Source organism: Dermacentor albipictus, chromosome 1 (assembly GCF_038994185.2).
Source record: "Dermacentor albipictus isolate Rhodes 1998 colony chromosome 1, USDA_Dalb.pri_finalv2, whole genome shotgun sequence".
Taxonomy (NCBI): Eukaryota; Metazoa; Arthropoda; class Arachnida; order Ixodida; family Ixodidae; genus Dermacentor; species Dermacentor albipictus.
This window is the reverse complement of record NC_091821.1, coordinates 358,850,989-358,878,231: the sequence shown is the minus strand read 5'-3', so window position 1 is coordinate 358,878,231 and position 27,243 is coordinate 358,850,989. Positions and strand designations below refer to the sequence as shown.

Sequence of the window (27,243 nt, the reverse complement as noted above, 5' to 3'; positions counted from 1 at the left end):
TACAAGCCAGATCAAGTGAAGACTGGAAAAAAAAGAAAGCATGGCTGTTTGCACGTTGCTTCTTAGGTCTTGTAACAAAATATACCACGGAAATTCGTGGCAAACGTTTCAACAGTTGCTTACAAGAAACTACGCAAAAAAGGCCACTGCAGCAGCTTCAGGTAAACATAATTTTACCTTCCATTTTCTTTCCCCTTTAAATGTCGTCCGCGAAATCCTACGGAGCGCACTGAGTGTAGGATGCTAACAGCACATCTCCGGTTGCCGCAGCGGGACTCAGCATCCAACCCAAGAAAAAAAAGCTACCAGTAGAAACGGATCCAGAAAAACTCGTGCGCTTCTGCTGCGGCAGCAACATACTCAAGGAAGGCCAGGACGTCGAGCTCGGTCCTGATGACTCGTACCCGTCCTGGCTGTGGGAGCTGCCGCTGAACGGACCACCGCCGTTGTCGGAGATGGACCCAGAGACTCCCGAGTACTGGGAATCTCTGCACCGACGAGCGCTGCTGAACCAAAACAGGTTGCTCAGTAAAAGGCCCAAAGTTCAGATGCGCATCAACGAGAAGGAGAAGATTCGAAAGCTTAAGGCTTTACGCTTCCGCGCACTTGCAGCGTACCACTACGACCCAGGAGTGCCGCTGCGCGAGTACGAGGAACAGCTGAAACGAAACAGGCTCGACTGGTGATCGCTGTACAACGTGCGCGCTGTAGACTACTGCCAAACTTGCTGGCATATTTTTATGGTGTTCTTTTGCCGAGTACGGCAGTCGGAGTGGCGACAATTTCTTCCTCCGCGCACTTGACGGGCATCACGCGTTGGACGAACTCATTACTTGCTTGTTACGCTGTGCAATGCGTGTTCTACAGTCTATTTTTCTGAAAATGGCACAGTTCATTATTTTGCTCCTTTATGAGATACTGGTTCAAACACACTTCTTAAATATTATCTACAACTAACTGCATATTCATTTGTGCACCTGAAAGCATCGTACTGCCACGTTTTGACTTCATTAAGTTTGACTTTAGTAGCACCCTGTCATCACTATACTATTTACATGAAAAATTTACAGGCACAGGAATCTATGAAGGAGCTGTTTACATGAAGCCCAGGCACACAGCCTGCAAGTTTTAGTAGTACATGTGGTGTTGTAGTAGGCTTTTGGCTTCACCTTTTGACAAACCGCAGTGCAACATTGCACTTAAATTGACCTCTTTCATAGAACCTGCACCCCGAATACCGAAACTTTACAGGTGTGGAGAAAAGTATTTGGAACATAGGGCCTGTGACTGAACTAAGCCCTCTAAATAAGCAGGGAGCTTAGGCCAAACTGCATTCCACTGTTCCTCTAGGAGGAAGCTAAAAATTTGATCACACATGCCCCACCTGGCACTCGTAACCAGTTCACACCTTTCAGTCTTGCTTCTATCATGAATCGAAGTGCCATTCTCAGTTTCTGCTGCAAAAATTCACTAGTGCGACAGCACAGCTGCATTCCCATGTGATGAGGACGTGTAGCGCATACAAAATGCAGAAAAGCTGTGCTACCAGCACCATCACTCTGGGGAGTGTCTATACACAAAAGCTGCGACCAAAGGATAAAGAAACAGAGAAGTGTTAAATGGCTATGGTTGCTGGCCTGTGCACATGCACCATCCAATTCCTTGCTTCCCCCAAGGCTGCTAGAGAGCACTGGGACGCAGTTTGGCCACAGCTCTCGCGATCCAAATACTTTTGCGTGCACGCTAATGCTAGCCTGGTGTAGAAGGAGCCTGCATGCAAGAGACTTGTGCATTGTTAAGTGGATATTGCGAAATCCTGATTGCTGTACTCTGTCTTAGGAACAGTACAAAATTAAATTAAGTTGTAATAAAGGCACTGCAATCATTTATGCGTCAGGTTTGTTGCCCTACTGAAATTACGATCTTCATGCATTCTTTCAATTGTAAACTGCCTGGAATTGGCTGTTAATTCCTTGCTACATTAGCTTTTAGAGCCATATGGCAATGAATAATACTTTGCATAGCTAAAATTTAGTAACAAAAAAATTTGTAAAACTTAAATGTGCCGATTATACGTGCTTAAAAACTGTGCAGCTATTAAAATATGGCAGCCATTGTTCACAGCCTGTCCACAGAAGCAAAATTTGACATCGCTAATCCTTTGGAGACGATTGCTGCCATTAATTCGATTAGCACTGATTCTTGTGATGGGTGTGTAATTGTTGATGATGTGATGGGTGTGTAATTGGTGATGATATGGTTATTGTATTTCCATGCATACGAGCACGGAGGCACTGGACACTCTAAGAACAGTTTACACCCTTGGCGTGCCCCTTCTGCCACACAACAATAATCGTCATCTGCCTTGATGCGTTTCCTTTCTTTATCGCTGTGAGCCCGGAACTTTCCAGTAACAAACGGCACGTGCGTTATCAGCATAGAACAGTTTACACCCCTTTGGAGCACCCCTTCCGATAACGTGCGTGCCGTTCGTTAATGGAAAGTTCCGGGCTCGCAGCGATAAAGAAAGGAAACGCATCAAGGCAGATGATGATTATTGTTGTGTGGCAGAAGGGGCACACCAAAGGGTGTAAACTGTTCTTAGAGTGGATGCATTAGGCATGTACAACATGCTGAGCGAGATTGCGGAGGCACAGGAACAGGGACAGATCACCAGGCTGTCCGGCACGCCTGCGGGCAGATCGATCCTACGAGAAATCGGCGTCGTGCCTCGGGAGATTGAGTGTAACGGGCATGGGCTAACACCCGACCAGAGGAAAAAGATCAGGGCAGCCCCCCTACCCAGGAATATGAACCCGAGCACAACATCAACAGAAGACTTGCTCAAGCCAAAGCATCCCTCCTCCTCCCAGCAGCCTCTGGGAACGCATGCTGCTTTACAGATGCAGCCAAATATCCTGGCAGGTGAGCCTATGTAGCAGCAGTGGTCAACAAAGATGGCACAGTCATCAACGCATGCACGGTATTCACTGATAGTCCTGAAGTGGCCGAGCAGGCAGCCATCAGCCTTGCACTCCTAGAAGACAGTAAAGCTTGGTATACTGCGACTCCAAGAGGGCAGTTCTGTGCTTCGGAACAGGGAGCATATCCCCGACCGTTGGCAGAATACTTGGTACTCAACACCTCACCCCACACTACATCAGTTGGTTCCCGGCACACATGGGACCATTAGAGGGGCCACTCCCTAACCTCAAAACGGCACACGAGGCCGCATGAGACCTACCATATTTACTCGAATCTAGGCCGACCCCGATTCTAAGCTGACCCCCGAAAGTCCGAAGCCAACAAAATATATGTATATATTACCTCGAATGTAGGCCGAACAAAAAAAGCGAGGACAGCGTCCGCAAAATGTAAACAGCATTTATTGAATCTGAACGTGCTGAGCTCATCCAGCGTCGTCATCGCTGCTAGACTCGTCGCTGTGTTCCTTGGCACTGTGTCACCTTCGAACAGTGCACTATCTTCGGTACCGTCAAGCGCATTAGATATGCTGCACTTTTTAAAGGCGCGTACGATCAAAGTAACTGGGATGTCGTCCCACGCTGCAGCTACCCAGCCCACCAGCTGCGATAGCAATGCACGTTTGATGCGGCCCATTGCCGTTAGCATGTGGTCTTCGTCAGTCAACCAGTCCGTGTAATATTTCCGCAGACGATCCTTGAAAGGTTTGTTGATGCAGACATCAAGTAGCTGCAACTGGCCCATCATGCCGCCCAGTATGACAGCGAGGTCCGTGTTCGCTTGGGCGAGTGCAGCCTTCACATTGTCGGGTCAAGTGCCCACGGTAAGAGTCGATGACAAGGAGCGAGTTCTTTGTCAAAAGGGCTCCTGGACGCCGTCGCCACACAATCTTAACCCACTCTTCCACGAACACACCCATCATCCACCCATTCTCATTTGCCCACAGAATGACATTTCTTGGGAAAGTTTCTCGAGCAGGCAGTGTCTTCCTTTTAAATATCATATAAGGAGTATGTCTATCAGCTGTGCAGCACGGCATCACAATTGCGCGCTGCTTCTCATAGCCCGCAGAGCGCACCTTCACCTCCTTGGCACCCTTTTCATTCACGGTGTACACCACTGGCATATCAAAATACACAGCCGTCTGATCGGCATTGCTAATTTGCCCAAGGTTGTAGGCTGCTGCTTCTCTCTTTCGCTGCACGTAGTGCTGAAAAGCTATCAGCTTTTCTTCGAAATCGCTTGGCAGCTTCTGGGTGATTGAAGTGCGATGTCGGAGGCTGAAGCCGAAGCGCTTCATGAATTTCTGAAGCCAGCCCCGGCTGGCTTCGGAATCCTTTGGCGTTAGGCCTCGCTCCCTCGAAAGTTCCCTAGCTTTCGCTTGGAGAACTTCTGTTGTCACTGGAAGGGCAGCTGCTCTCTGCGTCCGAATAAAGTTGGCCAAAACTGTCTCCACTTCATGGTGATGGTCTTTCTTTGGTCCGCTAAATGCCATCCTCGTTGTGGCGCACGCAAAAACCTGCTGTCGTTGACCCCTCCAACAACGGAAGTTTTTCTCGTCGACACCGAAGTCCCACCCGGCTTGAAGGTTCAACAACGCCTCTGCGACTATCACTTGAAAGGGGCATTGTAGTGGCATCTCCTGCTTGGTGCCATCGCGATAACACTACGCCGCACCCCGATACGGCCGACACGACACAGGTCAAAATGGCGACCTCTCTTGTGTACGGTTGGCTACTGGCATGGCTAGTAGCGGCTGCGATACTGACTTTTCTAAATGGCGCTAGCTACGCACCATATTTAGCAGTTTCAATGAAAAACTGGCGCGTTTTTCAATATCCTCAAATCTAAGCCGACGCTAGAGTTTGGAATATGATTATTTGAAAAAAAACTATCGGCCTAGATTCGAATAAATACGGTAACTCACCATGCGAGCCCAGACTTCCTCTCGGCAGGATGGGAGGGCAAGCGCGACCCCCTCATCATTTACAACGATCTCACTCAGCACAACAAGTTAGTCAAGAGAACCGTACCGCTACCACACAAAGCACTCAATAAAGCACAAGAAGTCGCGTACAGGCTACTTCAGATGGGCACCTACCCATGCCCGGCCTTCCAGCACAAAATCTTTCCTGACGTACACCCTCGCAATGCGTGTCGCTTTTGTCGCCGGGGGCCAGCACCACAAAGGAAGAGTGGGACCGAGCTCTACACAGCTCGAACCTTGAAGCACAGCTCTGGGCTGTCCATCGAGCCCGCAACGCGGCGGAGGGCAATGGCCTCTCTGTCCCGATGTGGGAGCGACCCGCTGCGCGCTAATCGCGCGTGCCGAGGGACCTCAATAAAGTTATTTATCTATCCCCATGCCATTCACATATTACGAAACCTTCGCAAACCCCAAAGGCAATGCAATGCTGCAGAGCATCTCAAAATGTTAGCCTCCATGAGGGAAGTAGAGAGAGGTAAGAATGCACTCACTTTATGAATACATCTGTCGCATACTTGGGTAATTCAACTACTCAGTAGCCTTGGGATACTGTGCTGGGGGACCCTAGTTGAAAATCCCACCATCAAAATCTTTATTTATTGACCACTTGTACGAGACCTTTGTGTCTACTTGGCATGCCAAACACGAAGAAAAATGCAAAGAAGTGTCACTTTAAACTGGCGCTACTGTGTTTACAGTACGTGTCATTTCAGTAATTCTTCACGAGAAGGGATAAGCTATACATTTTATTCTAGCACAGGCATAGGAATACTGGTAACCAGTATCCATACAAGTTTTCAATATGCAACAGGTTCATACAATTCTAGTAAATAAGTACCATATAAATGTAAATAACATAATACGCAGCAAATAAAATAAAAGGTAGTAGCAGTGCCATGAGCACATTATGAGCTTGCTGATATCATCCAGCCATCAGTCACAAACGCTACACTGGACGTCTGTGCTATGCGTAATAATGTTCTTTAAATGCATAAATATAATTGTACGCTGGTTCACAAAGCAGTACTTCGGCTACGTTCACACTTAGTCTCTGAGTGGGCAGAAGCAGAAAAAAAAATGCCAAGTAATCTGCCCACTTTTCCGCCTAAGCGGCCGGAAAACTAAGTGGCAAGCCAGATCTATGTCGGACCAATTTGTTTCACCTTGGCGAAAGTGTGATGTCGTTATGCTTCGCCGAAAGCTGCGCTGGCATGTAAATATTAAAAATGCAACCCAAAGTATCAGTGCTGATACTAATTGACACAATGAAAAATTACTCAGCGGTGTACGATAAAACTCTCAGCCTCCACAAAGATACGTCCCACAAGGGCAAGATTTGGATGAAGATTGCCAAGGAACTGAGTACTAGCAGAAGGTGCAAGAGCAAAGCGTTGTTGTGTCCTAACTCCTCACTTTCGCACAGCTGGGCGATTTCATCACCGCCACTTCTGGGGCACCCGCTTCTTCAGCTGCTTATTCTGCATCTCCATAAAATAAAAGCTTAAATGAACAAAAACTGTTTATTTCATTTGTTCGTTCAAGAATCAGCGCAGGCAAAGCTGAACACCATCACTCATTTTGATGGCAAATGGATCAATGAACACACTGCTTGAAATGGTGTGGTGACGAGTGCCATTACGCAGACAAGTGTGCCCAGAGCAGGTAAATTTGGTGAAAGCAGCAAAGGCAGAACAGATGTCAATCAACATCTTGGACATGTGGAGAAAAAAATTTCCGCCCGCTTTGGACTTTTTTTCTCTCTTTTCGCTTCCCAAGAGTGAATGAAGCCGAAGTTTGTCTTATAGCACAAATATAGATTGTTTTAAGAATCTATGCAATGTGCTCACTAGTGTGGGTTTGCATGAGTGGAAAATTAATCATGAAAAGTTACTTAATAAAAAGAAAAGCCTGCTGCGTGCCCTGAGAAATCTGTACACAAGAAATCACAAACATCACTCATATTGAGCTTTGTCACATGCACCTTTCTGGACGGCTTGCATATGGAGGGAGGGAATACACTAACTAACATGGTTCTATGATACAGTGCATCCTTATTTAAAAGAAGCACACAGGAAAACCAGGATTTCATGTTTGTGCAGCACACAGCTAAGTAAGGAAAATAAGACTGGGTGAAAACAATACATGCGTATGCAAATATTCAAATCAAATATAAATCCAAGCAGTATTGGATTTGAGAGTTTTATATTTGGTTTCTTTGAACATTCAATTATGGCCAAATGTACAAGGCTTCAGTTAAAGGAGTCTAGCCAATGCACCTGATCTTGCACTTGATCGCTGATAAGCTCAAGTGAGAGCATATTGGCAGCAAGCTTCGTGCGACAGCTCTACACCGGCCACTCCAGCGGCTGCACTGCTTAGGCGGCTAAGCCTAACCAGCGCCACTTCATTGGCAAACATAGTTGTATCATGCCAGTCGACATGACTGCTATGCTTGCGGCATCTGAAATTTTGGCTATTGCCATTATACATTGTTGCTAGAGGTAGCTGGAGGTGCGGCAGGGAAGTCGGAAACAATAGCACATATTTGAAAAATCAGGGGTCTGGAAAGTTGGTTGGCAACTGTATGACCTTTTTGTTACCAGGATATATACATTGTGGCATGCTTCACAGTAACTAATACAAGTCGGACCTTGCATTTTCAATTTCATTATAGCAGGCGTACAAATACTCCACTGAAATAAAGCATGTCCAACCAAATTTTGCATTCACTTTATATCTGATAATTTGTGATATTGAGGTTCGACTGTATACGTAATCAATTTTGTAATGTCACTACTAGAACACCTCTAGTTTATTGCAAATGTAATAAAACAACGCGAGTGAACGGGGGCACAAAACAACACCAAAATAATTTGGCACAAGCGCTGTCTACCAAATGTACATTTATTGTGAATGCGTGAAAACTTCCAATAACCACAATTAATGATCAGTTGGCAGGCAGCCACTTGTGCAATATTGTTGTTTTTCTGTCCTTTGCCCTCATTAAACATTAAAGTTGGCAGACAGCTCTTCTGTGACATTTTTCTTTTATATTGGCCTCATAAGCCTGCTCACTGCACAAATATGCGTGCTATCCGATTTGTTGAGGTCAACATGCTTTGCAAAGTTTCCAAGCTCTGAAAATCATTTGGAAATATCAAAGGCAGCATGGTGAAACTGAAGGAGACTTCAATGTATGAGCTAATCTTAGGCCACAGGTTTTAAACAATTTCTTTTACATACTACTAAGGGCAAATATTTCTCACACACAGAGCAGCAATGCTTTTTCACAGCATATGTGTAGAACTTCTCACGGTAGCATTGCCAGGCCACCAGTTGTTGCACGATGCTATATACAAAACAGTTTTTTTTTTTTCATTCTGTCCCTCCACTTTGGTAACTTTCTAAATAAAAGGCATATGACACATAAATACATTCCACAGGCCTGTAAATATAAACACATGGGGAAAATTTTACAAGTGAACAGATGTTGACTGCACATCAAATGCCCACAACTGTGGACAGCTATGAATAAAGTGAATCATTTTTTTTTTTCTTAGACTTAAAGAACAGTCAGTTGTGTCTGCTAAGGTTCATTTATACATTGTGGCTAACGAACACACATATATCAATAGGACCGAAGTGTATTACAGAAAATCTCTGAGTAACAAGTTCAAAGGAAACGAAAGATGAATACCTATACACTTGAGTCCCATGTCTGCGACAATAGACAGCAAGGGGAAAACATTTTTACAGCCTATCACAATGTGGCAAACATGACATACTCTTACATAGGGCTTCTGGCTGGCAAGGAACCTTGCTCAAGAGGGCATTTGCACAGATGGGTTTGTCACCAACTATAAGCGTGCAGGCATAGGATGTTGGCTTCGAAAGAAGCCCTTAACAATGCCAGCTTATGGAATTGCCGAGCTGGTTGATGCTGTGTTCATAACAGGGGGCTCTCCATCAATCCACTGCAGTTCAAGAAAAAGTGAGAGAGAACAAGAATGAATGTAAGTTGCAATGCATGTAATATATAAACAAAATATATTGCATAGCACAAGCACTAACATGATGTCCAATCAGCTAAGATGCTTCTATTCATGCCAATTACTTCCACTCTAAGCAACCATGCTGACTTTGGCCAAGCATTGTTTTAGGATTTTCCATTATACATTCATGCTCTCTGCAAGCAATACATGAATTTCACCACAAGTCCCAATAGATTGCTGTGACAAAAGCCGCTACTGGTAGCCACAGCCTCATCCACGCTGAAACGCAAATATGGACAGAGACACTCAGCTTGCCTAATGACAGGTTTGCAGTACCTCTTTTTGTTATGTGGTGAACCAAGATACAAGCCTCTTGCTCTCATCTTTATAAAAAAAAAAATTTGTTTCGTTTTTCTTTTTTTAAATCTTAGTAGCCAATGCAGTGAGAACAGAAGAACTCCGCAGATGTGTTCCCACTTTTCATACCTGCTCTGTCACATTTGAGTGGGTCCCTTCGCAAAGCCCACAAACTTCAAAGTACAGGGGCACCCTGTTGATATGTTTCTTTAAGGGATCTTGGAAAAATAATGCAACAGCCGGAAAAACTTAACAGTGAGGAAGGTCTCAAGTAGCCACAGCAATGTCAGAAACAGCCCCGAATGGCTGCTAGTACAGTGATTAGACGTCTTGGCGGTCGCACTGTGACTGGAGACAGCGCGTGTGCACCTGTGTAATTAAGGAACACAAACTATGTTCCGTGACAGTTGCCCCTTTATACTATTAATATATGCTTCGCCTTATAACAAAATTGTATTGCGGCAAAGATGGCTTTAGAGAATCGGCAAAAATTACAACCGCGCCAAGGCATGTTTATCGCGACTCGCGATCGCATACTCTCGGCATTTCGGAGTGGGGCCATGGGCAGGGCTTGACAGGCTTAACTTCGAGTATACATTTATTGTCTTCGTGCATGAGTGAATGCGCCTCTGGACCGCTAAATTTACATGACCGCCACGTTCAAATGCAACGCAAGATTCAGAAACATTACAGAATGGCGACGTATCAGATGGGAACATAATGCATAGGAGTCAATGTGCTTTAGCTCGGGATCACAAAACCGTGACATAGCAGGCTGGAAAACATAACAGCGAGGAGCCTATCAAAGGGGTTATACTGTATTAAATTCCCACCTGACCAGGATGTCACAGTTCTGTGGCATTTCCACACCTTATGTTGCACCTTAAACAAGGCACTGATATGAAAAACTTAATGGTGTATAGAAGAGAACACGGTGTTCACTGCACAAACATACGTTGTGGGGATGCGCGACCCTCGCGCCTCCCCTGATGTTTTTCCCGCATAGCGCGTCTCCTGTGGTCCCGCTTCGCTGCGTGGCCTGCGTGACGTCAGCGCAGTTGATGTGGTTGAAGCGCAGTCCGAGAGATGGCGCTAGTGTTGCGCTGCTGCGGGGTTACTTGGGTGCGGGAGAGACAAGGCGCTCTCTCTTGGGTTGGAGACAGCGAGCAGCACGGACGTGCCGCGCGTGCAGCGACCCTCTTTCCCGGCGGGTAGGCAAACAGCGCGGACATTCCGCGCGCGCGGCAACCGATGCTTCTGCGAGACTGCCTCGCGTGGCCGCCTTCGAACGCGCCACGATTCGCGTGACTATACACGCGAACGACCAGGCGTTGGGATCCAGCATGGAGCGAACATATTCGCTCGCGAGGACGTGGTGAGTCGGACTTCTAGATTTGTCGCGCGCCCATCGGCATGTTTTGTGGATAGCAACTCGGCTACCAGGCATTGATGTATGAAAGGTGCAATAAATGCCCTTGTGATTGTTTGCACTACTGCGTTGTCGTTCCTTTGTCCCAAGAGTACGGGAGGAGAATCCCCCATCAGACCCCCATCAGGCTCCTTTGTTTCCCAGTATACTACTATAGTCACAGGAGTTCCGCAAGGATCAGTTTTGGGGCACATACTGTTCTCGCTATATGTAAACGACCTCCCAATAATACTAAAGTCATCAAAATGTATCATGCACGCTGACGATACCACGCTATTATTCTCGGGTAAATCTCCTGGAATATTGCAGAACACTATAAACAGCGAGTTATCCAACATATCAACTTGGTTTGCTTGTAATAAATTAACACTTAACAGAAATAAGACAAAATACATAGTATTCAACTCCCGTTATTCCAGGGGTGACACAATTGGCATGCAAATTCACCTTCTAGGTGGAACAATAGAACAGCTCGATCACATGAAATATTTAGGGGTATTATTGGACTGCAACTTGAACTGGAGACCACATATATCAAGTATATGCGCGAAATTAGCTTCGGCTTGCTATTTATTAAAAAATGCAGGGAATATCTTGACCTTAGCATACTTAAAGTTGTTTACTTTTCCATATTTCACTGTCACATCACATACTGTTCTGAATCATGGTCTAGCACATATAAAACATACATAGATCCCGTTTTTCGGTTACAGAAAAGGGCCTTGCGCATTATGACATACACAAGCCCACATGATAATACTGACATGCTGTTCTGTCGTCTCGGTATATTACCTTTATCTCTGGCATGCGAAATGAAAGTTGCCATTTTGATTAACAATATCTTACATGGGAATCACTCATTATCACCAAGCCTGTTTATTACACCTAATCGCAATACAAGGGGTGCAACAAATATAAATTTTAACCTACCAATCACTCGTAACACGTATGGCCAACGACTACTTGAGTTTCATGGTGCTAAAATTTGGAATACAGTACCTCTTGAGGTAAAAATGGCCAACAATTTCGTGTCTGCTGTAAAAAAGCTATACCTATCAAAAAGTACGTGATTTTTTATCAGTCTGGTTCTCCACCTGTTTCATACTGTGCTGGATCTATTCAGAAAGCCTAAACACTTCAACACAGACCCTTGCAAATGTGTCACTTCTACGTATAATATGCTATGTCGGTTTTTTCATTGTGTATGTGCATGTATTCTCCTGACAGTTCTGTTTTATTACCATTGATTGATATGCACTGTTTTTCTTTTTTAATGGTTTTAATTGTATGTATCCACCTAACTGTATTAGGTTGTATCATTAAAAAACTAGATAAGCGCATGACATTGTAGCTGCTACTACAAATATGACTATGGGCCTACACTAGCCTTTGGCTACAGGCCCAACAGTTCCTTTGTACAAATTATTATCAATGAAAAATAAACTGAATTGAATTGAATTGAAAATTGAAACGTTATCCAATATGCAAACAAACCTCATTTATACAGGGTGTCTCAGCTAACTTTAGCCAGAGCTTAAAAATATGCCAATGCACTCAAAGTCAATGCGATCAAATGCATGTTGCTGACTATTGTATGGAGTAAGCCACACCATTTTTGTATTCACCTTAATTGCATAATTTATCAAAATTAATTAAACTTCAACAGCAACGAACTTAGGTGACAAATTTCAATTAGAAACTTGTAGAGCACTTTGCAAAATGTCCAATTAAAAAGTTTATAACTTTCTATCGATTAGGTGTTAGTACTTTTCCGCTTACTGCAGATGCCCGTGAAATAAAGAAAAAAAACCATCTGACATACCCGCTTGCGCGCCATGATTGCAGCGCTCCCAAACTTTCCGCATACAAACAAACATAGTATCTAGCAGGATGTGCTGCCGCTTAAAAGGCGACAGGGCAGTAACAAAGGTGTTGGCTGTGCGATTTACGCCAGCGATGTGCTTCCCTCGCAGCACTTCACGATAGCAATAAGCAGATGCAACGGCAGCACACCCGGCTAAATGCTATGTTTGTTTGTACTCGGGAGGTTTGGGAGCGCTGCAATAACAGCACGCATGCAGGCATGACACGTGGTTTTTCTTTTTTTCGCTGGCATCTGCAGTAAGCGGAAAAACACTAATACCGAAATGATAGTTGGAATAGTTGGAAACTCTTTAATCGGACATTTTACAAACTGCTCTACAACTTCCTAATTGGAATTTTTTTGCCTAACTTCATTGCTTCTGAAGTTGGTTAATCAATTGTGACTAATTATGTAATTAAGCAGAGTAGAAAAGATAGTGTGACATGCTCCATACAATATTCGGCAACATGCATTTAGTTGCATTGTCTTAGAGTGCATTGGCATATTTTTAAACTCTGGCTAAAGTTAGCTGGGACACCCTGTATGCATTTTAGCTGTCCGGCAACATGGCGCATCATGGCCACTGCTGCTAGTTGGCCGTCAGTGGTGTTGCATTATTTGTTTACCACACTCCACTAGTAGCTACTGCACCCAATGCACAAAAAAAGCCAGAAGCAAGTGGTCTCTGGCAAGAACATATCCGTTAACACCCATTCAAGGTTTCCACAAACCCTGAAAGTGGATGATACACTCATTGACACGTTGAAGCTCTGCTGTCTTCATTTCTAAAGGGGCACTAAAGAGAAAAATAAATTTAGCTGTATTAGTAAACTACCCTTCTGCAATACCAAGAAATCCACTCTTAACACGAGAATAGGCAAACTCTAAAGACAGGCAGCGGCACTGCCTTGAAGTTCCCAACCTACTCAGCGTGATGTCATGACTTTGATGGTGATTGCTGAGGCCTAATTGAGCTTTCATCGTTAAGAAGAAGCATTAGCTTGGGCTCAACTCCGATGCCGCCTACTCAAATACATGTAAACCACGAAAATGCTTTTCTGAAGTAACCCCTAGGCCAATTTTAATTAAATTTATTGCATTTGAGAAAGAAAGCAAAATTCTAGTGACCATTGGATGCAGAATTTTGATTTAGGGTCTCTGCTTTTTATACAAAATTTGCCGAAAATGTATAACTTTGAAAGAAAAAATAGAAGCACGAAGCTCCCTGACTCTCCATCAAGAACACACATAACAGTTCTGGTAACATCCTTTGTCAGGACATTTAATGTGGACAAGTTTGACATATTAGTTTAAATCTTACATGAATTTGTTACTATGTTTACAAAGGTTTTACAAAAGTCCTACTCGCATATTAGTCGTGTGTTTAAGAGTCATCCATATCATCAATTTTGTCCACTTTGGATGTACTATTAGATGCAATTGACAGAATTGTGATATCACTTGTCATTGCTGAGTTACAGAATTGTATACCTGATAGTTTCGTTTTCTGAAAATTTGCAATATCCAATAATTTTATTTTAAAAATGAACGGCCTAAATAAAAAACCTGCTTGCAAATAGTTACATCTTAACTTTTTCTTTGAAATGCAACAAACCTCATCAAATTTGGTGCAATTTGGTGGTTGCTGAGAAAAACAACTGCTTTCCCATGTATTTAGATAGGGGGCACCTAGCTAAAAGCCATCCTCTTAAGGATGGACTGCACTGTGTTCTAAAGGAGGCAAAAACTGAATTCAGCAAGTTTCAAAAACATTTACTGTGTCACAATGGCCGATATATTAGAAAATACTTTGAAATTCTTCACGTCCCATTGACCTATTAATACTGGAGCTTCAGTGCAAAATTTTTAAAAGAATTTAATTGAAAAAATGGAAGTTTCATCTTCATTTTTTGTACTGGTAGTAGTAGTAATTAACTTCATTTCTGCAAAATTAACAAGAGTAGAGTTTTGAAAGGATATTTTATTAGTTCAAACTTATTTAGTGTCCAAGGACATTTACCCCCCAAGGTCCATGATGAACACATATTTAGGGGTCTGTTGGATATACATTTCAAAGCTACAATCAACTCTCAAGCAACAAAAGATGGCATTTTCAGACCACCTTTCTTTTTTTCTGGTTCTTTATTGGGACTGAAAGGCTACACTGCAAAACATCAGACATCAAACCTACAAAACTGGCAGACTCGCGCCTTTTCTTCTTCCACGCCTGTAAATTCATCATCATCATCAGCCTGGTTACGCCCACTGCAGGGCAAAGGCCTCTCCCAAATTTCTCCAACAACCCCGGTCATGTACTAATTGTGGCCATGCCGTCCCTGCAAACTTCTTAATTTCATCCGCCCACCTAACTTTCTGCCGTCCCTGCTACACTTCCCTTCCCTTGGAATCCATTCCGTAACCCTTAATGACCATCGGTTATCTTCCCTCCTCATTACATGTCCTGCCCATGCCCATTTCTTTTTCTTGATTTCAACTAAGATGTCATTAACTCACGTTTGTTCCCTCACCCAATCTGTAAATTAGAAATTTGTAAATACAGAAGAACCTCGTTCATATGTTTAGGGCAAAAATGCGAGACAAAACATACTAACTGGGAAAACGTACAATCACTAAAAGTCACTAGTAATGTCACTAGAAAACTTGGCAGACTCTACTGTAGGTGACATCTTCATGATGTGAAGCATTGCGTGAAGCATTGCGTGAATCATTGCTACACGAGGCGCTGAGGCCTGCGACGCTTGTGGGGCCCGAGTGGCCAGAGACACGCATCGTCTTTTGAGGGTTCGACAAGCTAACGTTTACGCTGCCCAAATTCGGCCTGGGTCATCAGCTTCTTCGGGCGGGGTATATTGGCGGGAAGTTTTTATGTGCCCACACAGCGAGAATCGTTGCAGCATGGGACTTCAACACGCATCAAGCTGGTGAGGTCTGAACAGCCCGAGATGCACACTGTCGTTTTTCTGTTATGCGGTGTTACGATACGGAGACGTGAAAGCGAAATGAAATCGTGCTGGTGAGTGACGCGGAATACAATGCCACCAGAGCAAAACATGACACTGACTTCGTGACAGTGGCGCGTTTGGGTGATCACCTATTAAGAGCATGCATCGTGGCATAGCGTCATTGTAAGCATACTGCACAGTTTAAATACAATGCCGCCAGAGCGAAACATGACACTCTCTTTGCGTTGGCAGCGTGTTTGGGTTATCGCTCATTAAACACATCCAGTATGCGTTCAATGGCACTACTCCCCACATGTGCAGTGGAACATATAGGTAAAGATGATTATTGCACAACTGTGAATGCAATGTGAGAGGACCCGGCCCGCGAGGAGATGTGCTGGTACCAGAAAAGGAAACAGAGTGCGTGCCAGCATTTTCACTTCAGGCAGGCGGGAGAGTACTGTGGGGAAACTGCCTTGGTGGGAACACATCCAGTACACGTCCAATGTCACTACTCCCCACATGTGCAGTGGAACATATAGGTAAAGATGATTATTGCACAACTGTGAATGCAATGTGAGAGGACCCGGCCCGCGAGATGTGCTGGTACCAGAAAAGGAAACAGAGTGCGTGCCAGCATTTTCACTTCAGGCAGGCGGGAGAGTACTGTGGGGAAACTGCCTTGGTGGGAACACATCCAGTACGCGTCCAATGGCACTACTCCCCACATGTGCAGTGGAACATATAGGTAAAGATGATTATTGCACAACTGTGAATGCAATGTGAGACGACCCGGCCCGCGAGGAGATGTGCTGGTACCAGAAAAGGAAACAGAGTGCGTGCCAGCATTTTCACTTCAGGCAGGCGGGAGAGTACTGTGGGGAAACTGCCTTGGTGGGAACACATCCAGTACGCGTCCAATGGCACTACTCCCCACATGTGCAGTGGAACATATAGGTAAAGATGATTATTGCACAACTGTGAATGCAATGTGAGACGACCCGGCCCGCGAGGAGATGTGCTGGTACCAGAAAAGGAAACAGAGTGCGTGCCAGCATTTTCACTTCAGGCAGGCGGGAGAGTACTGTGGGGAAACTGCCTTGGTGGGAACACATCCAGTACACGTCCAATGTCACTACTCCCCACATGTGCAGTGGAACATATAGGTAAAGATGATTATTGCACAACTGTGAATGCAATGTGAGAGGACCCGGCCCGCGAGGAGATGTGCTGGTACCAGAAAAGGAAACAGAGTGCGTGCCAGCATTTTCACTTCAGGCAGGCGGGAGAGTACTGTGGGGAAACTGCCTTGGTGGGAACACATCCAGTACGCGTCCAATGGCACTACTCCCCACATGTGCAGTGGAACATATAGGTAAAGATGATTATTGCACAACTGTGAATGCAATGTGAGACGACCCGGCCCGCGAGGAGATGTGCTGGTACCAGAAAAGGAAACAGAGTGCGTGCCAGCATTTTCACTTCAGGCAGGCAGGAGAGTACTGTGGGGAAACTGCCTTGGTGGGTCCTTATCACTCTTGATCACACTTGCCTTGCACCTTTTCTTGTTCACATAGGATCTAGCGGCTGGAAAACGCATCATACTATTGCAATTTGATGGTGTACAGAACACTGATGCCAAAAGATCTTGTTTTCTGAGAATGCATTAACCGAGAGTAATTCTATTGGATCATTCTTTATGTTCTCGGTCGCGAACATTGGCACTGGTAAATTGTACGAAATGGCATCATACAAACGAAGTTCCACTCTATACTGCGGAGCTGTAGGGGGCATTGTGATTGGATAGAACAAATCTTTAAATAGTTTTCTCTGAGCACGCATCTTTAGTGAGATACAATCGCATTTTATTAATGATGAATTACCTTTAGAAGCAGCTCACAAGCAGTAGCAAACTTCTAACAACAGAAATTGACAAGCAACATGTTGTTTCTAGGTCACAGTGACTTCAGCAACTCTGCTGTTGCTGAGTTTGCCTGCTACAGGAACTACAGGAATAAACTTGCTCAAAGAAAGTAGCCCTTTGGTGCCCTTTCACTATCAGAAGACTTGCAAAGGTACGGGTAGAACCTGGCAAGCTAAACTTTTTCGTGAATGAAGTTTTTCTGAATATATGCAAAACTTGTGAAATCGTAGAACAAGCCCGAATTTGTAAACTTTACAGAAAGTTCAGTAGAATTGGCAAGTATGTGTCTTTGCTCACCTGTATCAAGTTGTGTTCTGGCAGCTGGGATGCCTGAAAGTGGTCCTTGAGCAACAGTTGTGAGAAACTGGCGTGTGTCTGGATGGCTTCCTGCTCCTGCAGTGGCTGGCCGCACAGTCGGTACAGGTCTGCACAAAGCAGCACGTTTTTATTCTGAGACAATGAAAAGGCAGCTGGGCCACTTTGAGCAACTTTTGTCGCTACGAGTGGTAAGTAAGTACTAAGGAATGGTAAGTCAAAGCTCTGACACATTTCACTATGTAAGGAACAAAAGAGGAACTTTTCAATGCTGGTCCACAATGGCTTAGTACCAAATTTGGCGATGTGTAGACAATATTCATTCTACGAGTTTCTTTTTTATTAATGATACAATACGATCTCGGTAAATGGAAATAGCTTAAACAGGATTTTCACTTACATGGAGCAATATTACACTGGAGTAAACAATGGCCACATTATCAACATCAAACTACAAGTTACTGAGCCCGCTATGATCTCACTGCAGTTCTGCCAAGCAGTCGCATGAGTTCTTAGTTGAAATTTTACGAGTGAAGAGGAGAGCATAAGTCCTGATGCATAAGAACATCAACAAGGCCAGAAGCTCCAAAACATCAAATTATAAAAGCTGCCTACCGGAAAAAGTGCACGAATTGCACCAACTCAAGCTTTAAAGCATTAATATGATTAACAGGGGTAACTATCATAAAGGCTTGCATTCTGCAGCTTCTGCAGTGCTTCCTTGCATTCTGTAGTGCTGAAAAGCAACCTAAAGGCATTCTTCATGCTATTTTTGTAATAAGTGCTGGTGAAGTGACTGGAGGTGTAAAGAAGATGTAAAGAAACTAGAATTGACAGCACCACAGTCGTTTATTCAAGAACATTTCTAGGTAATGTAACAGCACCAACAAGCTCAAACCAAGGTTCTGTACATGAATGACTTCTCACTAGACTCACTAGCTGCACCACGACATCTGGAGTTCACATTGAATGAGTCAGTGTATGCCACATGAATAAGCTAAACTCAATGACATTTCTCCTCTGCTGGCATCTTTTCCAAGTCGCCTCGCTGCTTGTACAACTTTTTTTTTTAAATCACGGCGATGGCACTTTATAGCACTCCGATCACTGGGATAACAAAATTTTTAATCACTGTGATTGCTGCAATTACAAGGTTGCACAGTGCAGTCAACAGGAACTGTCATAATGCCAGCACATGTAAAAAAAAAGAAAAAAGAGGGGGAAAAAACTGCGTAGCCAGCAGCGCATGGACACTCACACTTTTTTCCACAAAAACAGTGCCAGCATGACTAAGTGATACTTAAAGAAGGGAATTGCGCTAAAAAAGACACGGACGAGTAAGGACATGGACGGGCGCAAACTCGCGACTCGCCCAACAACGTGCTCTCCTGACTAAGTGACTCAGCTCTACCAACAGGAAGGCGTGGATAAGCCCCGGAACTCCTCGCCTGCCCTCACTCACCGGCTCCGGCAGCAAGATAAAAATAAATGTCGCTATCTTCAGTCTTATTCAAGGTGCATAATCGGTGGTATCCAAACCCACATCCAATAGGGTGGAACCCTCTGGAATAAAAGTGCAGATTTTAAAGGCTGTGCTTTTGTTGGTTAAATGCAGCGAAAGTGGCTGCAGGAACCAGGAACTTGTCATAGAGGGCGGGTTTTGGACACAGCCTTTTGGGTGCAGCTTTTGGCGCCCACCGGTGGACAGAATATGAAAGCTACTTTTTCAAGACATTACAGGCCTACCCCACATATTGGTTATAAACTGGGATACATAGCGCAAAACATGACACAAGGACAAAGCAGGAACACGGGACGAGCGCTATGGTTGTATTCAGTTTGTATGTATTGCAGTTTACGATTGAACTACCAACACGCCCAAATTTCTTCCCTACTAAAATCCCACACATTGCCCTGCACTGCACCGGCGACCTTTTACTGACACATCCCAGAGTCAAAGTTGTTTTGACACAGCATGATGCAATTCGTCATTTTTCCACTTTCAGCGCAATTTGGCACAGCAATTTGCGTGACTACCAAAATGGTGCAATTGGCACAGGATTCCCACCACTGTGTGATTACTTAGAGAAACATTTCAGGGCCCTTTTAAGACAAAAGCCAAACAAGGCACAATCATGTAATAGTGCTACAGTAAGATAAAATACTATTCAGTAATGCTAAGGAGATGTGGAAAAGAGCACCATGTAGGGAAATCTTAAGTGCTCACAAGAAAACATGGGCAAGAAAAAATTATTTTCAAACTGAATACTTTGCATTAAAACAAAAGCATCTAGTTCATATTTGAGATTTAAGATACATATCCCCAATTTTACTGCTTCAGAGGCTTATCACTTGTGCAACTCGCCTATAAACCGAACATGGTTCGGGCCAGCTTAGGGACCCGGCGAAATTAATACACCATAGTAGGTCAGTGAGAGCACTGCCTCAGTGACTCACCCTTGAGGAGAGCAGATGCCCAGAGCTGAACATGCACATCTGGGATCTTGCTGGCCAGCTGCATGGCAGGAGTGACCATGTTCATGCTCTCCCGACTATTGCCCAGCGAGAAGAAGATGTGCCCCAGGAGCACCAGTGAGCAGGAGGTGAGACGATTCAGGTCTTCAGCATTCGCCATCTTGAGCGTCTCTCGCAAGTAGCGCCTGCGTGGCAAGGTACATCACGCACCCCCATTTAAGTGTTTGACAGAGGTGAATGGGCAATAGAGATAGGGTTACACAACTGTGAAGATGAGTGCTGCTAATCAATCCATTCTGTGGTTTTGCATGCCAAAACCACAATCTGGTTATGAGGCATGGCGAATTGGGGGATTCTGGAGTTCTTTAACTTGCATCTAAATTTAAGCGTACAATGTGGCCAGGATCAAACCTGTGCCCTTGAGCTCAGCAGCGAAATGCCATAGCCAGAGCTACCTGCCAGGCAGTTGTTGTTTTCAGCTCCAGTCTATTACTTTCACATGGACCACATCACACAAAGGAAATCTGGTGTTCCTAGCTTGCTTTTCCTATGCAAGCAACTCACCTTCATTTTCAACAGCTTGTGCATAGGTGGAGTTTAAAACATTGGAGTCTGTCAAGCTTCACCCAAAGGTATTCACATGATGGGTGTTATTGGCTTTGAGTAAAGTAGCTGAAAGTTATGCTATGTGTCTAGCTTCCTCCTCGGCTTTGTATGCCACCACGTATGGGAAGTGTGCAGCAAGACGGCAGCATCACGGCTCGGGGTTATCATTGATGTTGCTGCAGCCGACACATAGCAAATCAGTGTGCAAGCTTAAGTCACAGCTTCCAAATGTCTCGTACGTTGTTGGATGCTCAAACAACCATTTTAACAGTCCATCGAGAACTTATTTTATTTCCGTTTCTCAATGCGACCAAGCCTCCCTGACTAGCGAGAGTGGTGGATACACAGTGTGCTCCACGCAAAGTGACAGTTCATTGACATCATAGCGCCTGTACATGCGTGCCTCTAAACCATGTCTATAACGTGCTTAATTGCATTTCAGCCCTAACGAATCTGAATGGAAGCCAACAACATGCTCAAAAATTTGTAGCGTGCACTTCGTTCACTACGAGACGTCAATGAATCTTGCGTCTCCATCATATGTGCCGACAACATTGCTGCAGGCATACCACAAATGAATGCTGGTGCCAAGGGCAGAAAGTTAAACTATCAACGCACGCACCGTTTAAGTTTATGGTGCACGCGAAAAGATATTTGTGTCTTGTTTTTTAACAGCCTAAAGCATCACTGTGGCATCGCCTGGTGCACTTTTCAAGAAAACGAAAATGCAGAATATCAAACGGGTAAATGCTCAAGCCATATGCAACGTAAACAATTTACTGCTCCTGTGCACATTTCGAGCCCAGGATCGCCAGTGAGCATGAGGTGAGACAATTCAGGTCTTCAGAATTCACCATCCTGAACGTATCTCCAAGCACCTGCATAGCATGGTACATCAAGCTCCCCATTGCAGTTTTTCGTGCAGTCGGCTATACAAATATGTGTTATAGGGTCATACAACTGTGATGATGAGCGCTGCTGAGGTTTTAATTTAATTTAATTCTGAGGTTTAAGTGCCAAAACCACAATCTAATAATGAGACATGCCTTAAAGAAGGACTGTGGATTGCAGGCCTACTGCAATGAAATTTCACTTGGATTATTTCACTTGGCTATATATGCATAGTACATTCTGTAAATGTAATTTTGGCAAGGATGCAAGGCTGGTAACTGTCTGATTTTGTTATTAACAGCCTTTACATAGTGCCTAGGCAGACGAAACATGCACCTGGTGGTGAGAAGCAGTGATGCGGATATGGCGAAACTCCCAGAACTGTACATGACTGCTGATCGCTCAGTTGTGCCTAGGCGCATCGCTCACTCAACATTTGCAAGTTGATGGGCATCTCTGTCGGCGTGCTTTCTCGTTACACACGTGATTTGAACTATTGCAAGAATGCCGACATGTTGCATGGCGGTTGGATGCGCAAACACAAACTCAAACACGAGCAATGGCCATGCAGTACACAACGCTGTGCAGAGGAAGCCAGGACATGTCTTTCCTGTCCCAGCTTTCAGGGCGCAAACATGCACCACACCGCAGCAGGCAAGCGTGACGTGGACCAGCCAATGTGCACAAAGCATGTAAACTGCATTTGACGAAGCTGCACAGGCTACATTTTAACACATTCACTTGCCCATGCAAAATCTGCTTGCCAAATGCTCTCTCGGGATGACTATAAGTACTATAAGCAGTGACGGCCCACAAAAAGCAAAGGTAAGTAGTATTCAGGGGCAATGTTCTTAAGTGATAATTTCCGGTGGTGCGCCATCTTCGAGACATTTGGCATGTCACTGCATCGAACGCATTGAAGCAGACTAACCAAAGCCTTTCCAACACACTGCCAGAAACACTGTCAGTAGGAACCGTATGCTGCATTTGTCACCAAGGAGAATGCAATGTGGCATCCATGGTGTAGATGTGACAGTAAATTATGCCAGAATGCATTGCCACCAGAGCGAAATGGGTGACCTTACGCACACTTTGCGCTGAGCCTCATCTACTTCTCATCCTTCACTACAGATGGCAGTGGTTGCCTGCTTGGTCGACTCTGTCTAGCTAAAGTTAAAGGCGCAGATATACTCTGGCAGTTCAAGCGTGCCAGGCAGCAGCCAATGAAGTTGGATACATCATGCTGGCAACGATAAGATGGCTAAAATTTTGCACTCTGTCTAGTTCAGCACGTTAAACAGGGCCCACAACAGCTCTGCAATGAGTTGTTGATGCAGCAAAAGGGTACAACTGTGCGGTGAGCGAGCACTTTGTTGTTTGTCGAAGGTGCAAACTCGGCATGCTCACTTCAGCTGTAAGCCAGCATGCATCTGCAGGTCAGCGTGCTGCTGGTCAGCGTGCACTGGACACACGCCGACCGGTGTGGGGATAGCGCATAAAGCGAACGGCATTGGCACAGTGCACGAAGCAGCTAGCAGAGTATAGTAACTCTGTGGCTAGCAGACGTGCCGGACCTGTTTGCTTACACACAGGCATGGCACAAGCAAGGGAAGCAGACAACATAAATGCTGGTTCTCAACAGTCTAAGTCGTATGTCACTCCCTGCGAGTGGTAGTGCCAGCATTGCTTTCAGTTTCAGTATCAAAAACATCAATGTTTGCTAGCATCTTGTGACGCAACCACTCAAATTTCAAGAGGAAAATTTTCCAACAAGACTGCACTAAGTCTAAATTATCTGAAACTGGGCTTTTTATGTGGTCAAAAATTGTGTTGCAAATGGCCTGTAATTTTGACCACCTGAGGTTTTTTTTACCATGCTTATAAATCTAAGCACACAGGCATTTTTTCATTTTGCTTTCAACGTATCGCGGCTGCCACAACCGTAACCGAATGCATGACCTCGAGCTCAGGAGCACAACGCCACAGCCATTAAGCTACCACAGCAGGTTATTAGCGCTGCTTTGGTTGCAATTTTAAACGTGCAGTTGCACCTATATATGGCACGCATTGTTTGCATCGCGTTGGATTTGAGCTATGGGTCAAGCTACAAAGCAGTATCCAACACAGTTGCTTGCAGCGGATCGCGTATTTGTACATCCTGAATCGCTCAAAGACCCTTCCACGGCTTCTGTGACCAAGCACAACAACCGGACTCCATGTGCACCGCCCAATCTTGGAGGCATGACTTGTGCAAAATGCTTTGCAACTTCACTAGGGTTGGCCAGTTGTGTAGTCGCACCATGAAAAAAAAAATTTATTCATCAAGTATTGACCTCACCACATTTCTTGAAGGCACTGAAGTTGTAACAAATTGTAAAGACCACATCATTTGCTTTACATTTATGAGCACTTTTTTTTCCACCTGGGTCATCATAGACAATAAAGAAAAAAATCAGGCAGACTCAACTCCAGTTGATATCTACGTAATGCAAAACATTCACGATTTGGTAGTGAATGTTTTTTATGAATCATATAACTGTTCTGCAGCAAACGGTTAATGTTTTTGCAATGCGTTGCAAATTGATGCAAAGTGCAGCACATGGTATTTGATGTTCTTGTGATATCCAGTGACCCAAGTTGGTGTTAATTAAAGAGGTTCATTGAAGAGAAGCACATATCTAGTGGCACAAAGCGGCCCAAGATGCAGTATGCTGCTTTCTTATTGCATAGTGTCTTGAGACGCCGAGGGGAAACCAAACCAGCTAAACCAGCATGAAGCTTGTCCGCATCTCTTGCTCCAGCTAATACGACACCGACCGAAAGGACACATCCAACGAAGAGACGCTTGCAAAACACCTCAGACATGATCGATAAGCTCACACTCCATGCACTTGGCACTCCAACCAATCACCAAGTACAACCTCAAATGTAGAGCAAAGGTGCCCGGCATTTGATGCAAAGCGGCATCTCAAGTGGCACATTGATGTTATGTTAATTATGCAGTCCTAAGCACTTTCTTTCGGGGCACAAAGCTTTTAATTTGATTTGGGCAGAACTCATCTGCAATGACTATCGAAACCATGGTTTCTTTTTTATTGGCTGCTTCTTACTTCCTGCTTCGCGAAAAAGGCCAGATAGTTGATACATGGCAAAAACTGTGTTTAGTCAGACAAGAATGCTTTGCATTAAAGATCCTTCACAGATGCATGCCAACATGACAAAAGATACATCAAGGATAGCAAAGCTCTTTAGGTGAGTTCTAATATACTTCACAAGTACTAGGGGTCTGTTTGCTGGCTCACAGCCTTGCAGAGCAGCGCTCGAGCACAGTTGTGAGAGGCTGCTCTCGGTGACGACTCCCTTGCAAGCTGCGCTGCAGCACCAGTGTCAGCTAACACAGCAGAAACTGATGCTGTGTTTGAGCACGGCTGTCTGCGGTTGTGGCTGGCTGTTCTCAGTAATAACTCCTATGCAGGCTGTATTGTTGCAGCACTACAGCGTCAGCTTTCACCGCCACAGTCATACAAAATCCTAGCTGACCTCGAATGTGGAGGCAGTATAAAGTGATGCGAGAAACTATAATTACGGTTTACCAGTTTAAAAAACCATGCATGCACATTGTCTATTCAAAAGAGATATATGCAAGTTACCCTTCATTTTATAATCATTGACCATTAGTTTCAAGGCAATACAGGGCTCTTACACATGTCGCGTCACATTTATATTTAATATTCAACACGCCATCGCACACCACTGCACGAAAACCACTGTGGAACTGTGCATAACAGCTTCACTGCAAAACAAAAAGAAAGAGAGAGAAAGTAGGGCCCTTCTTCAGGCAGTTACACAAGCAAACAAGCACATCTAAAAAGTCAAAATTGAAACCACCATTTTAAGGCTACTAGAATACTCACTTGGCATCATTGTAGCGGGCTTGGAAGAAGGCATTGAATCCATGGACATAATAGGCAGCTGCTCGTAAACTGTGAGACCTGTTGATCAACAAGCACAAAAAGCATCTGCATCAACGTTAAAGCTTGGTTAGGAAAATAGCCGATAACAATAAAGCTGTAACTACTCTCAAACTACAACTACTCTCACATATAATGCTGTCTCAAGAGGTCAAACAACTAGACACTAAAAATGCAACCAAGCTTTTTGTTGGTAGAGGTTCACAGCTCTTCATAGAACAGGAGTGGCAACGATAGCAAAACATAAAACCATTCAACAAAACTACTATGGCACATCTATAAAGAAAGCCATTCACAAATGTCTATCATGGAGAGCTTTTAGGCTGCTGGATAAGAGCAAGCATGACATTAGGGGCAGGAGATACAATGGAACCTCGGTATAACAAACATAGATAGAATTCATTATTAACTTTAATACCATTGTTATTGTCTTGCTGTAACATAATTGAACATTTGGGATCAAACACGGTGTCAGTTATAGCGAAGGAAATTTTTGTTTGCACGTGCCTCAATATACATATTCCGTTAGCAAACATTTCTGGTACAGTTGCCAGTCGACTTTCCAGATGCCTGATGTTTCTGACCTGCACAATTATTCAGACTTTCCTGCAGTGCTGCGACCTACCCTAAGCACCAATGTATGATGGCAATATCTGAAATTTCGGATGCTGCGCAATGTTTCTGGCATGAATTGCGTGTGCAATGCTGTACGCTTGGCGGCCATGAACGCAGCTGCCATATGACAAGCATGTACGAAATCACGACTTTGGTTGCCAAATCCCGACAAAGCGGTGCTGTTTAGGCCTAGTGGCCTTACCAGTGCAGCCAGCAGAGTGGCTTGTGACAGGCCGTCATGGGAAGCTCTTCATAAATATGTTCGCACTCATAGACCTTATCAGAGATCAAGTATAAGATTACATGCACAGGTTAGATTGACGGCTGTTGTAGCAGAGTATGGATTCAAGTGCGGTCCATTCTGGGTGCGAGAAGTGCAGCGGCGGCGGCTTGGCTTGGTTGGCCTCATGCAATAACACCGCTTGCATGGCTGCACCTTTGCGGTGATTCTGTGCGCACGTACATAATTTATTGTTGCCACCGTGTCTTCTACCAACACGGCAAGATGCCAACGGGCCATTAATATCTACTTGACACTCTTTGCTGGCTTATCGGAGGCATTCCACTGCAATTCTTTTGCAAAGACCTCATCACAATTTTTTTTTTCTTTTTCTCCGATATCTGCATGTATGTTAATAACAAATATCCAAATAATGAAGATATTTTCGTAGCCAACACAACTTCTTTATAACAACGAGGTTCGGCTATAATATAAATTACAGCCCTAACAGCAGACTGCATCGAAACTGCCTGGATTTCCAATGCAAATATCTCCAAATGACCTAAAAGCTAAACTCCTGCTTCCCACAATATGAGTGAAAATGGAAACCTTGCAGTAAGTTAAAAGTAGGCAGGGTCACATTTCTGAA

At 44.4% G+C, this 27,243-nt stretch overlaps 2 protein-coding genes across 2 annotated transcripts in view; one reads left to right on the top strand and one right to left on the bottom strand.

Annotated features, from left to right (window-relative positions):
• Nucleotides 1-30: 30 nt before the first annotated feature.
• LOC139057531 (large ribosomal subunit protein mL54-like) lies at nucleotides 31-883 on the top strand. The gene is made up of 2 exons (XM_070535921.1): nucleotides 31-161; nucleotides 271-883. The coding sequence occupies exons 1-2, from the start codon at nucleotides 41-43 to the stop codon at nucleotides 684-686; spliced, it is 537 nt and encodes a 178-aa protein (XP_070392022.1). The 5' UTR covers nucleotides 31-40; the 3' UTR covers nucleotides 687-883.
• Nucleotides 884-5,705: 4,822 nt separating this feature from the next.
• Nucleotides 5,706-27,243, bottom strand: part of LOC139054600 (MAU2 chromatid cohesion factor homolog) — a 44,919-nt gene continuing 23,381 nt past the window's right edge. Inside the window, exons 13-16 of the mRNA XM_070531837.1 lie at nucleotides 25,703-25,780; nucleotides 20,274-20,476; nucleotides 17,799-17,926; nucleotides 5,706-8,946 (exon numbers count right to left, since the gene is read on the bottom strand). Of these exons, the coding sequence (XP_070387938.1) occupies nucleotides 8,887-8,946; nucleotides 17,799-17,926; nucleotides 20,274-20,476; nucleotides 25,703-25,780 (469 nt within the window). The 3' untranslated portion in view covers nucleotides 5,706-8,886. The remainder of the gene's footprint in view (nucleotides 8,947-17,798; nucleotides 17,927-20,273; nucleotides 20,477-25,702; nucleotides 25,781-27,243) is intronic.

Bases quoted from the DNA above. Each gene is read 5' to 3' on its own strand.
- LOC139057531 (XM_070535921.1), top strand. From the start codon at position 41: ATGGCTGTTTGCACGTTGCTTCTTAGGTCTTGTAACAAAATATACCAC. The intron at 162-270 runs GTAAACATAATT...CGGTTGCCGCAG, and splicing joins GGCCACTGCAGCAGCTTCAG to CGGGACTCAGCATCCAACCC.